The sequence below is a fragment of the Cygnus olor genome, chromosome 5, assembly GCF_009769625.2.
Source record: "Cygnus olor isolate bCygOlo1 chromosome 5, bCygOlo1.pri.v2, whole genome shotgun sequence".
NCBI classification, from domain to species: domain Eukaryota; kingdom Metazoa; phylum Chordata; class Aves; order Anseriformes; family Anatidae; genus Cygnus; species Cygnus olor.
In genome coordinates this window covers 14953522-14964550 of record NC_049173.1, presented here as the reverse complement: position 1 = coordinate 14964550, position 11029 = coordinate 14953522, and the positions used below count along the sequence as shown (strand labels likewise).

The 11029-nt window shown below is 38.2% G+C and overlaps 1 protein-coding gene across 1 annotated transcript; it reads left to right on the top strand.

Annotated features, from left to right (window-relative positions):
* Positions 1-4106: 4106 nt before the first annotated feature.
* BDKRB1 (bradykinin receptor B1) lies at positions 4107-9406 on the top strand. Its single transcript, XM_040559870.1, has 2 exons — positions 4107-4436; positions 7126-9406. The coding sequence occupies exon 2, from the start codon at positions 7137-7139 to the stop codon at positions 8220-8222; it is 1086 nt and encodes a 361-aa protein (XP_040415804.1). The 5' UTR covers positions 4107-4436; positions 7126-7136; the 3' UTR covers positions 8223-9406.
* Positions 9407-11029: the final 1623 nt, after the last annotated feature.

Sequence of the window (11029 nt, the reverse complement as noted above, 5' to 3'; positions counted from 1 at the left end):
GCCACTTTCTAGAGTGATCCCACACTGTGTACACCGTGTAGCATTGGCATCTATAATTTATGCAGGTAGGAAAAAAGAAAAAAACACCCTAGAAATGAACGTCCAGTGTAATGCCCAAGCTACATCTTACCTACTGGCAGTTTATGGTCACACTTGCACGCTTTGCTCTGTCCCATTCTCAGAGAAACCAGGGAAAACGTGAGACACATTCCTGGGAAAACAAGGACAGACTTTATCCTCAGGATCTCAGAGCTGGGGATATCAAATTGTTACTACTTCACTTTTTTACTCTTCTATATCCTGTCCACCTCCCACAGCCTGTCTTCCCTCTTACCTGAGGCTGCCTACTCTTTCATTTAGACTTCAGTCATGCAAAAAGATAACTCCACATTCAGTCTGATGGAGGTGGCTGGGGTCCATTGCCAGAGGAACAGCACCTACCTCAACACTCAATTGACATTTCCGGGATGGAATGGTATGGAATTATTCAGTTGGAAGGGACCTTCAAAGATCATCTGGTCTAGCTGCCTGACCACTTCAGGGCTAACCAAAAGTTCAAGCACATTACTGAGGGCACTGTCCAAATGCCTCTTGAGCACTGGCAAGCACAGTGCACCAACCACCTCTCTAGGAAGCCTGTCCCAGTGTCTGACCATGCTCATGGTCAACGCATTTTCCCTAATGCCCAGTCTGACCCTCTCCTAGTTCAGCTCCATGCCGTTGCCTGCCGCCCTGCCATCAGATGCTGGGAGCAGAGAGCGGCACCTCCCTCTGCGCTTCCCTCCTCAGGGAGCAGCGAGGCCGCCTCTGAGCCTCCTCTTCTGCAGACTGGACAGCCCAAGTATCCTCAGCCTCTCTTCACAAGATGTGTCTGACCCTGTTTTCTGCCCTCCTCTGGACACTCTCAAGGACCATAACATGCTTTTCATATTACAGAGCCCAGAACCACACACAATATTCAAGATAAGGCCACACCAATGCTAAGTATAGCAGGAGCAGCTGGCTACACTGGGTTTAACACCCACCAAAATGCAGGTTGCCCCCTCAGCTGCCAGGGCACACTGCTGGCTGATGCCAGGCTTGCTGCCCACCAGCAGCCCCAGGCCCCTTTTGCCGAGCTGCTCCCCAGCCACTCATCCCCAGCCTGGGTCTGGGTCCAGCACTGCTCCATCCCAGCTCTGTGCAAGAATAATTATCATCTTTTTACTGTTTTTTTCAAGTGGATTATTGGCTTCACCTGAAAAGCATAATTAACAGTCTTAAAAGGAGTTGGCACAAGCAGCTGATGCTTGTTGTGGGTAGGAAAAGATTGCTATTAAGGAGGGACTTTGTTGAGAAGTCAGGAACTCAGTTCAGCTCTTCCAAATTCTTTAGCTGTTTCTGTTAGCCATCGGATCATCCTTTCCTTCTGTTCCTCGGTCAGTACATTGTAGGTTCCCAGATTGTACTTTCACCTTCCATATTTGCTGTTTCAGCCTCTGTAAGCTGTAGGTAGTAGGGCTTGATTATAGCTGTTATGTGATGTTGGCAGGATCAGTTTATTAGTAATTGTAAATCACCATGCCATTAGTTTAAGTGGTTACAAACCACTGTCTGTAGTATACATAAACAAATCTAGTCAAGCTAAACCACGGTCACAAGGTCACATCACAAAACTTCTCTCCTGTTCCAGAATAAATGATCATTCATAGAAGATAACTATATTGATATACAAGGCACTTCAATAAAGAAAATCAAAGTGCTAAATTAAATTGTCCCCAAAAGATAATCTGTTCAGATAATTAAAGGCTCCAACTGTGCTATGAGGAAGAAGATTTTAATGGCTGAACTGTTGAACCAAGAGCCAGAACTCCGGAGACCTTTTTTACTCCTTCCACTTCTCTACTCTGTAATGTGTGTAATAACTGAGCAACCAGTCTTACCCCTGCCTTCATCAATATATTTGTTTAATCTTTCTGATCAGATAGATCCAATCAGAGATTTCTAATTCCCTATATGGCCCTAGAGAATGTGTACTTTTTGTAGGGAAGTCAACACAGATGGGATGGCTGAAGATCATGTTAGCTTAAAACATAAACTAATGCGCCCTGAGTATCACAAGTTGAAGCCAACAATAGATGAATATGTTTTAATTATGTATAAAAATACATTTTTTATTTAATTTTTAATTCTGTATACAGAAACAGATCCTTCATATTTCTTTCATTTGCAGTCCACAATATCTGTGTAAAGTGTAAAATGTTACAAAACCATTATATGCTTTTTACACGTTGAAATGAAGACCCAAGTCGCAAAGAAATAAAAAATTAAATCCACTCTTTTTGTAAAGATACCACTGTCATGGACTTTTTCTAAGATGTTTAAGAACTGAGCCTATTCATTTCACAATTTCCACCAAATGTATAGAATCTTAATTTTATATCTTTCTTCACTGCTGACAAAAATTTATAGAGATGGCAATAAAAAAAAAAAAAAAAAAAAAAAAAAACAGAAAATATGAAGCTGGATTTACAAAGAGGAGTTGGGCTTTGATCCCATTTTGAAATGATGAGTTTAGTAAGACTATGTTTTTTATCATTTAGATTTTAGATGCAGCTGCCATTTGCTATTCAGAGTCTATGAGAAAATGTGAATGTTGGCTGCTTTTATAGAGTTAAGTCCAAGCAAGGCTCAATTCCAGACCTCTTTTTATTGCTCAAATGTTCTTCTTTATGAAAAAAAAAATAATCTAAACAAAAATCCACTAGTGTAAGCAAAGAGGAAATTATGGAAAGTCTATGACGAAGATCTCCTCTTCTATTGCACTTACCTTAGTGAGTCAGAGTGGGTTGCGATGTTTAAAGACTGATCTCCTGTTGGTTATTAGGACTCCTTAGGTCATGTAATCAAAAAAAAAAAAAAAAAAAAAAAAGTGTTTCAGGTCTTCACCAAAACAAAAGTTTTAATCAAGATGCCAAAAAAATATTTTGACAGAAGTATATAGCTTCATTTGAGATATATTTTTACACTGCTTCATTTATTTAGTAAAATAAATTTATGTTGAAATAAGATGCTATTTAAATAAAAAATATTTATATCCTTTAAATCTTCAAATTAAATGTGGTTGGTTTTTTTTTGGTTTTGCTTTGTTTTGTTTTGTTTTGTTTTGTTTTGTTTTAGATAATAACCATAACACCTGCATTGTTATGGTTTTCAATCAGAACAATTTTTCAAGGTTCTGTCAATTTTACCCTAAAATCATATATTTTTAATGAATAAAAAGAGAGTTGGCATCAAAGTATTTTTTATGATGAAGTTCATAAGGGAAGTCCATAAGATATCATAGTGCAGCCTTGCATGGTCTTTGACTTTAACTCACTTATCAAACAAGAAAGGACACAAAAGAGTAAGAATTCAGAGAGATGGTGCATTTGTGGGGTCACTAGCCAATGGGAAGAATGCTTTCATATAAGTAAATAATATTCCAGTCCCCTCATAATTTCTCACTGTTCTTTAAAAAGAAGTTGAAAATACCTATTGTTTACACATATGTACTTAAGAGAGATTTTGTATTTAAAAATCTGATATACTGATATATATCTGTTTTTTCTTATTGTTTTTTTTTTTTAATATTGCTCTAATAAAAGGACAATTAAAATGAAAAGCATAAAAATAAGTTTATAAACAATTAGGCTACAAACACTGAGGTGATCACGCAAAATGCGGATTCTATATGGGTGCGTGCCTGATAAAATACAGCCATCATCATGCACTCCTGAGAAGTAACATTCACAGAAATTCGTGTACTAATCAGCGATAGTGGGGTGCAAAGGACATCAGTTTTCAAAAACAGAGGAAAGATTTAGTGGCTCCAAGTTTCAGCCCTTCCCAAATACCTCCTCTGCTCTAACCCCAGCTCCTTGGCACAGCCCATCAGGTATGCAGTGCCACCTTCCCTCCCCAGGGCTGGCCAAGGAAGGAGCTCCCACCACACTGAAAACTTAGTACAAAGTTTGGCTTTGTTTGTGTTGGCACTGAGAGGGTGGTTTGGAGCTGTTGATAAAATTGCTATTGTTGCAGACATAGTTAATCACACAAAGGAACTTTTAACTGCCACCAACCTACAGGTCGGTGAGACCTTCATTTATGGTTACATGAAAACAAAATCCAAGGCATATGGCTTATACAATTTCACAACAAGAATGAAATATCTCACATGCCTTGAAAATTACTCCAACTGACATTTGGGAAAAAAAAAAAAAAATCCTAAGGCTTTCTGCCAAATTATAACATCATACACAACATGTTTAGCCAACAAAACACTCAGGCAGCACGACAGCATTCAGTCGTGCCTCAGGACATATCTTTGAATTCTCTCAGTAACCACTGTATTGCTATTTACCAACTTTTCCTGAATTTGAAGCTTCACCTACACTTCCAGGAAAGACAAGGACAAGGTATTTCTATCTGTTTTTAATGTTCTGACTTTATTAAAAGTATTTCAAATGCTTTTTTGTTTTAAAAAATATATTCTTTTGTGCTCTCAGTTCTGCTGTGTGCAGTCTAGCAAGTTTCCCTTTCTCTTTCATTGTGCAGCTGACTTTGAAGGTCCTTCTAATCTGTAAAAATATGTTGCTTCACTTTACAGAAGCTCTGTATAGCTGAATATACTTATCTGATTGCAGAATTTTCTCTTTCAAAGTAATCTTTACTTTAAAAACTTTTCCCAAAACTTAAATGTTTCTAGAAGACATGATCCTAACTAGGAATTATTTATTAATCGTAATAGTAGTAATACAGTCAAGGAACATGGAAACTAATCTGAAATGAGTTCAAAGTAGAAAAAAATGTCATTGTTTGCATAAAGCTGGAATACTGGAATGCATTAAGGCTATAAACTGAAAACCATTCTTGTGGCTAATTGTCAATCAGCTTTAAATACTTCAAAACACAAAAGAAAATTGCCTTTGAAGAAGAAATGAATTAAGTAATTGCAAATGAGTTGCATTTTCTTTCAACAAGAAATCTGGAGCTATAAGTTCATGTGGGTTGTGGCTTGTGGTAGCTCTAGGGCTTTAGCTAGTAGACTTTGAAGAAATTTATCCCAGTAACACAAGCTCTACAGAAACTTCATGTACAATTGCTACCTGAACAAGTCAGATTTAGCGATGGCTAAAATCTCAGTTGCAATGACAAGTAAATATTCCCAAAGTTTTTAATATAGTCCACCATGGATGAATTTGGGGCTCTAGCACACAGATGCCATATGAAGTGCACAAACAGACTGACATTAACTGATAGGAAGAAAATATCAGGAAATGGGCAAGCAAGGAAAATAAGCATGTCTTTTTCCTCTGCATTTAGTAACAGTAATAATTCTGTTTACAAAAGGAAATGTTTAACTAGTGTCTTTCTACATTGTTTTTGACATGTATTTTTGACATACAATGATACAGATTTTCTTCTATTACCGTCCCACCTTAACCAGTCTCCTCCTATGACAAAGGTTAGACTTCTGCCCCCTTGATGCTGATCAGTCATTCATTTACTCTATGCACTCTTTGCAGTTTTAGATCCTCCCAAGTTATCTTAGTTTGCACAAGATGTTCAGTGAACTAGGTAACACTGTGACTGCTGTGAGGGAAGGTGTGTAAAGCCATGGAGCTGTGCTAGCTTGAATTGCAGCCCAGCCCCCTGACAAGCCTACCAGCTTGAGCATGGTTATGAACTCAAATAAAACTTGACTGTGCACTTAATTCTACAATGATGAAAAATGGTCTGTGTGTTAGGTACTGATTCATATGAAGTGGAATATTAGTATTCCTTTAATTCCTTTCTGCACCACAGAGATATGTACTGCATACTGCCCAGACAGTCATCACTGAGGCTGTACATACACGTAAAAGAGACAAACCATGACCTTAAATGCTCTTTTCAGAAGCTCTATCCTTAGCTATCTCTTTGGTGTAAAAACTGAAAGAGCAGACAAACAGTTGTAAGAGGAAGTTAACATTCAGGACAACTGATTGCAAAATACTGTTTTTTTAAAAAAAGATTCTTTTTTTATGACTGACACGCTTCCCTTGCATATGAAATACAGAAATGTAAGATGTCACCACAGACTCAGTAATCTCTTGCCTACTGAAACAATTCTAAGAGTCAATGCCTGTAATAGACAAGATCCAGGTAATATGGTTGTGCATGACAGCACTGGGAGAATAAAGTCTCCGCAGGAGGCAGCGCTGGTAATTTGGTGGAGTTTCATAGGGGTATAATGTTTTATCCATGCTCTCATTCCTGCACAATCTCTCACTGAGTTACCATTACCACAGAGAAGCAGATGTACTTCCAATGCTATAAAATACTAAATGCTTTGGAGTCTGGGGTTGTCTCTTTCTCCAGCTGAATTCAGGTGGAATTTTTTGAACTGGTGCTGCCTTTGTTTAGACAGGAGAAGCACAATGAATTTGGAGCTGCAGAGGCATTCCCTCCAGGCAAGATTTTGAGCACATGGTTTAGGAGAAGTCAGTGTTTTATTATTACAACTGCTGACATTTGAGGGCAATAAACTGTCTAATCTAGCAGTAATTTTAATCCCAAAGTTTGGGATGGAGGAACTGACATAGAAGAAGAGAATGCAAATTTAACCAAACAAGTTACGCACACAGACAGTGATTAGCAGTCCCAGACATGGCAAAACTGGCACCATCCTGCCAAAGTTCTACATAGCACAGAAGAGAGTACGAGAAAGGGCAGGACAAGTTGCAAGCCTTGCATCGTGTCACCAGCATGACTGCCCCTATTCTCAGGGAGCTGGAATTCTGCTATTTCTGTTGCTCTCACCAGTCTGGAGGAGACATACAGAGTTACTTACACTAAACTGGTACATGCCTTCCTCTCTGCAACTTTAAACAGTGGCAACAAAGAGGAAATTTCACAGGATGTAGAGGAATTTCCATCGTTACCAGTTTGTGAATATTTTTCACCATTGCCCACAAGAATCGTGGATTGATCTAGTCTATAAAATCAATGAGCACTAATAAAGAATTTCCAGCAGTTAAATGTCTGTTGCAACTTTTAGAATGTTATGGCTCTTTTTTGCAGTCCTTTTCTCTCACTTCAAAGATGTTCTACTGTTCATTTCAGAATTTTGAAAAATGACTGAAAGTCCTCTACTGAACGTTCCCTTCTCAAACCAAAGTGAAAACAAGAGCAACTTAACTAGCTGCCCAGACTTGAATGACTGGTGGGAAATTGTTTACTACTTAGTACCCAAGTATATCAGCACCATCTGTATTATCGGAATGCTTGGAAATTTGCTCGTTCTTGTCATTTACTCACTGTACAAGGGCCCCCTGAAGACAGCTGAAATCTACCTTATGAACCTAGCTGTTGCTGACTTTATCTTCCTCACGTGCCTCCCTTTCTGGGCAGAGAATGTCAGGAACAAGTTTAACTGGCCATTTGGCAATTTCCTTTGTCGTATCACCAGTGCATCGGTTCACCTAAACTTGTATACCAGCATTTACTTGCTAGTGGCAGTCAGCATGGATCGCTATTTGACTTTTGTTCATACCTTGACACACGGAAGGATACGGAACAAAACCATGGCCAAAGGGATATGCTTGCTCACCTGGTTCTTTGGAATCCTTGTCAGCATCCCAATTTTTACATTTCGGACTGTGAAACACTTTCCCCAGTGGAATATCTCAGCATGTATTTTAGACTTCCCTGACCCGTTGTGGGCAACAGCCGAGCGCCTGGTATTCAGCATAGTGGGGTTTGCATTGCCATCTATAGCAATCATCTTCTTCAATTTCTCTACTATTCGCTCCCTACAAGAACACACAAGGGAACGAATTGCACTCAGGACACAGTGTTGCAAGAATGACAAAGACACGAAGGCCACCAGGCTGATCTTCTTAGTGGTGCTGATGTTTCTTTTGTGCTGGACTCCATACCATCTCTTTACATTCCTTGATATATTATTCCAGATGGAAGTGGTCAAAGGCTGTTTCTGGGAAGAACTGCTCAACTTTGGTGGGCAGTTTAGTTCTACTCTGGCTATCACCAACAGTTGCGTCAACCCTATAATTTATGTCTTTGCTGGGAAACATTTCAGACAAAAGGCCTCAGAAGTTTTTTCACAGTTTTTCCCCTGTGGTTTTTTTTTGAGCTGGGTATCACTCAAAGAGAAGTCTTCAGATTTCAACATGTTTCCAGCCAAACCTAGTATAAAATAATGATTTTCAGTTCCATCTTCATTTTTATAATTCAACTTATTTCAAATGGCATTAAAAGTGAACATGAATTGCACTGATCTAGTATTCACGGACTAAGTTAATTATTTATTAAAGTAAATCACTTCACTGATTATTTGCCCCGAGTTTGCTTTTCCTTTTCTGTGTTACCCATCCAAATGCATAACATGTGATACCAGAATTTTATACCAAATGATCTAACCTGTTTCATTAATTACCAGTGACTGGAAAGAAAAGCTCTTTGACAGTGTATCAGAAGTCTGATTTCTTTACAGAACACTATACATTGAAAAATTTACTACGTTGTATCTATGGTGACAACTGTTATACCACCAATAACACTATGCAAAATATTATATTTGTATGTATTACACAGCAAATATGAGCTTAATCTCCAGCTGACAACTGCAATGATAGAACAGCTCCCATTATTTTTAACAGTATTTTAAATGGTTTGTATTTTCAACGTAGCATATAGAAAATTTGAAGAACCGTTTGTTCATTTCAAATGTATATGGTGCATAAATATTGTATAAGACACTGTACCACAAAGGAAGTGTACATGAGTTGTAATAAAAAGCAAAACAACATGGTATCATTCTCAAACTCTGACAATTTTTTGGATCCAGTAAAATGTTACATAACCACTCATGAAGTAGGCAAGGATTCTTTTTATTTTCTGTATATGAAAATATCATTGATGGCCATTGATACTCTATTATTTTGGAATAGTTTTCATCTGAGGCAAATCCTTAGATACACACTTATATTTTTATGAATCAAAAATAGTAAAATGCATAACACCCCATTCCACCATAATGTTCATCTTTTTTACGTTATTTTGTCTTTTGTTTCTTTCCCTATTCCTTTGGGCAAGATCAATATATAGGTCTGTGATTAAAAATCCTTGCTTCTACCATGGTATTAACTCTATTAATAGTAGTAATAATAATAATAATAATGATATAACAATAAGCCAGACGGGAGATAAAGAAGAAGGATTTTTTTCTGTCACAGCCACCGTTGTTGAATAGACAATGCAGCTGAGATATCTGTTCCCATAACTGTAAAGCAAATATATGTGCAGACACTGGAAGAGGAAGAAAGGAGATGTATTTATAGGGAAGTCTGTCCAGCCAGAAGGATACTGAGTGTAGAAAGAGGCATACAAGCATACTGTTGTATAATGTTTTACTTACTTATTATAAACCCTGTTCAGTCTTGTACTCACTGTAATGGTGTTTCCATTTTGAATATGGAATTAATTTCTTATTTTATTATAGAAATCTACCCATTCAACATGACAATAAGATTAGTGCTCATTTTTAACGATTTCTCGTGAGTTAAAAGTCTGCTTCCTGCAATGATGGGTTAAGTGTAAAGGGTGGATTAAAGAGATCAGGAAGGAAAAATCATTCACAACGTTATTAGCTTCACTCTTTCTGTGACCATTTTTTTTTTCAAATAAATGTTAGAGTTAGACATTAGCAATCACAACAGTATGTGAAGTCCGGTGAGTCGTCTGAGATAAAGAATCTAATTCCAGTCTATTTTAAAATACTGCACACACCATTTATTTCATACAACCCCATCTGAAGCCTTAATTCAAATAAACTCCCAAACAGAGATATAGCCTGAAGGAAATAAATAAATAAATAAATAAATAAATAAATGGGAAAAAAAAAATAAGGAAAAAAAAAGTGCATAAACAGAAGTGCCATTTCCCCAACATGCACGGGAAACCTTAAAAGGGAAAAGTATCTTGTATGCACTAACTCTTGTCCATGTTAAGCATTGTACACAAATAAAGGGAGAAACACTTTTTGAGCACTGTGTTGTTTTTATAACATGAACTTATAGACTGAAAAATCTGACTGAAATCCAAAATTAATGAAAAGCAGCCCATATATTTCAATACAAATGTGACGAGGACCTTTGTGAAAGTGCTGCTTCTATTCTCCTATGAAGAAAGACTGAGAGAGCTGGGGATGTTTAGCCCGGAGAAGAGAAAGCTGCAGGGAAACCTCGTTGCGTCCTTTCAGTACTTAAAAGGAGCTTATAAAAAGATGGACAGTGACTTTTTACATGGGCAGATAGTGGTAGGACAAGGGGGAATGGTTTTAAGCTAAAAGAGGAGAGAGTTAGATTAGAGGTTAGGAGGAAATTCTTCACTCAGAGGGTGGTGAGGCCCTGGCACAGGCTGCCCAGAGAAGCTGTGGATGCCCCATCCCTGGAGGTGTTCCAGGCCAGGCTGGATGGGGCTTTGGGCAACCTGATTTGGTGGAAGGTGTCCCTGCCCATGGCAGGGGGTTGGAACTGGATGGTCTTTAAGGTCCCTTCCAACCCAAGCCATTCTATGATTCTAAGAAAATATTTTTCATTCATAAAGTAAAAAATTGATCAGCTTCTCTCATTACTGATTGTGTGAGCTGTATTAATATAGAAAAATATGGACAGCAAAAGTAATTTACTGCACAGAAAATGCAAAATTCTATATTTAAACAGAAATTATCCACTGCCCAGAAACAGGCTGCCAAGTGGGAGACTAATAGCAGTTCAGCTGAAAAGGATCCGTGGATTAAAATTTGAACATGCCCCAGGATTGCCATGCTGTTTCTGCCTTGGATGTGTACATTACAACAGCTAATGGACTTAAATTGCAGCGAGGGAGGCTGAGCATTAATTAAAGCCTTCTCCCGGTAAAGCTAGCAATGGGTTGCCTTGGAGATAATCCAGCACCTCAGCCATGGAAACCTCTGAGACCACCTTAGACAGGCATCACGGGGGAT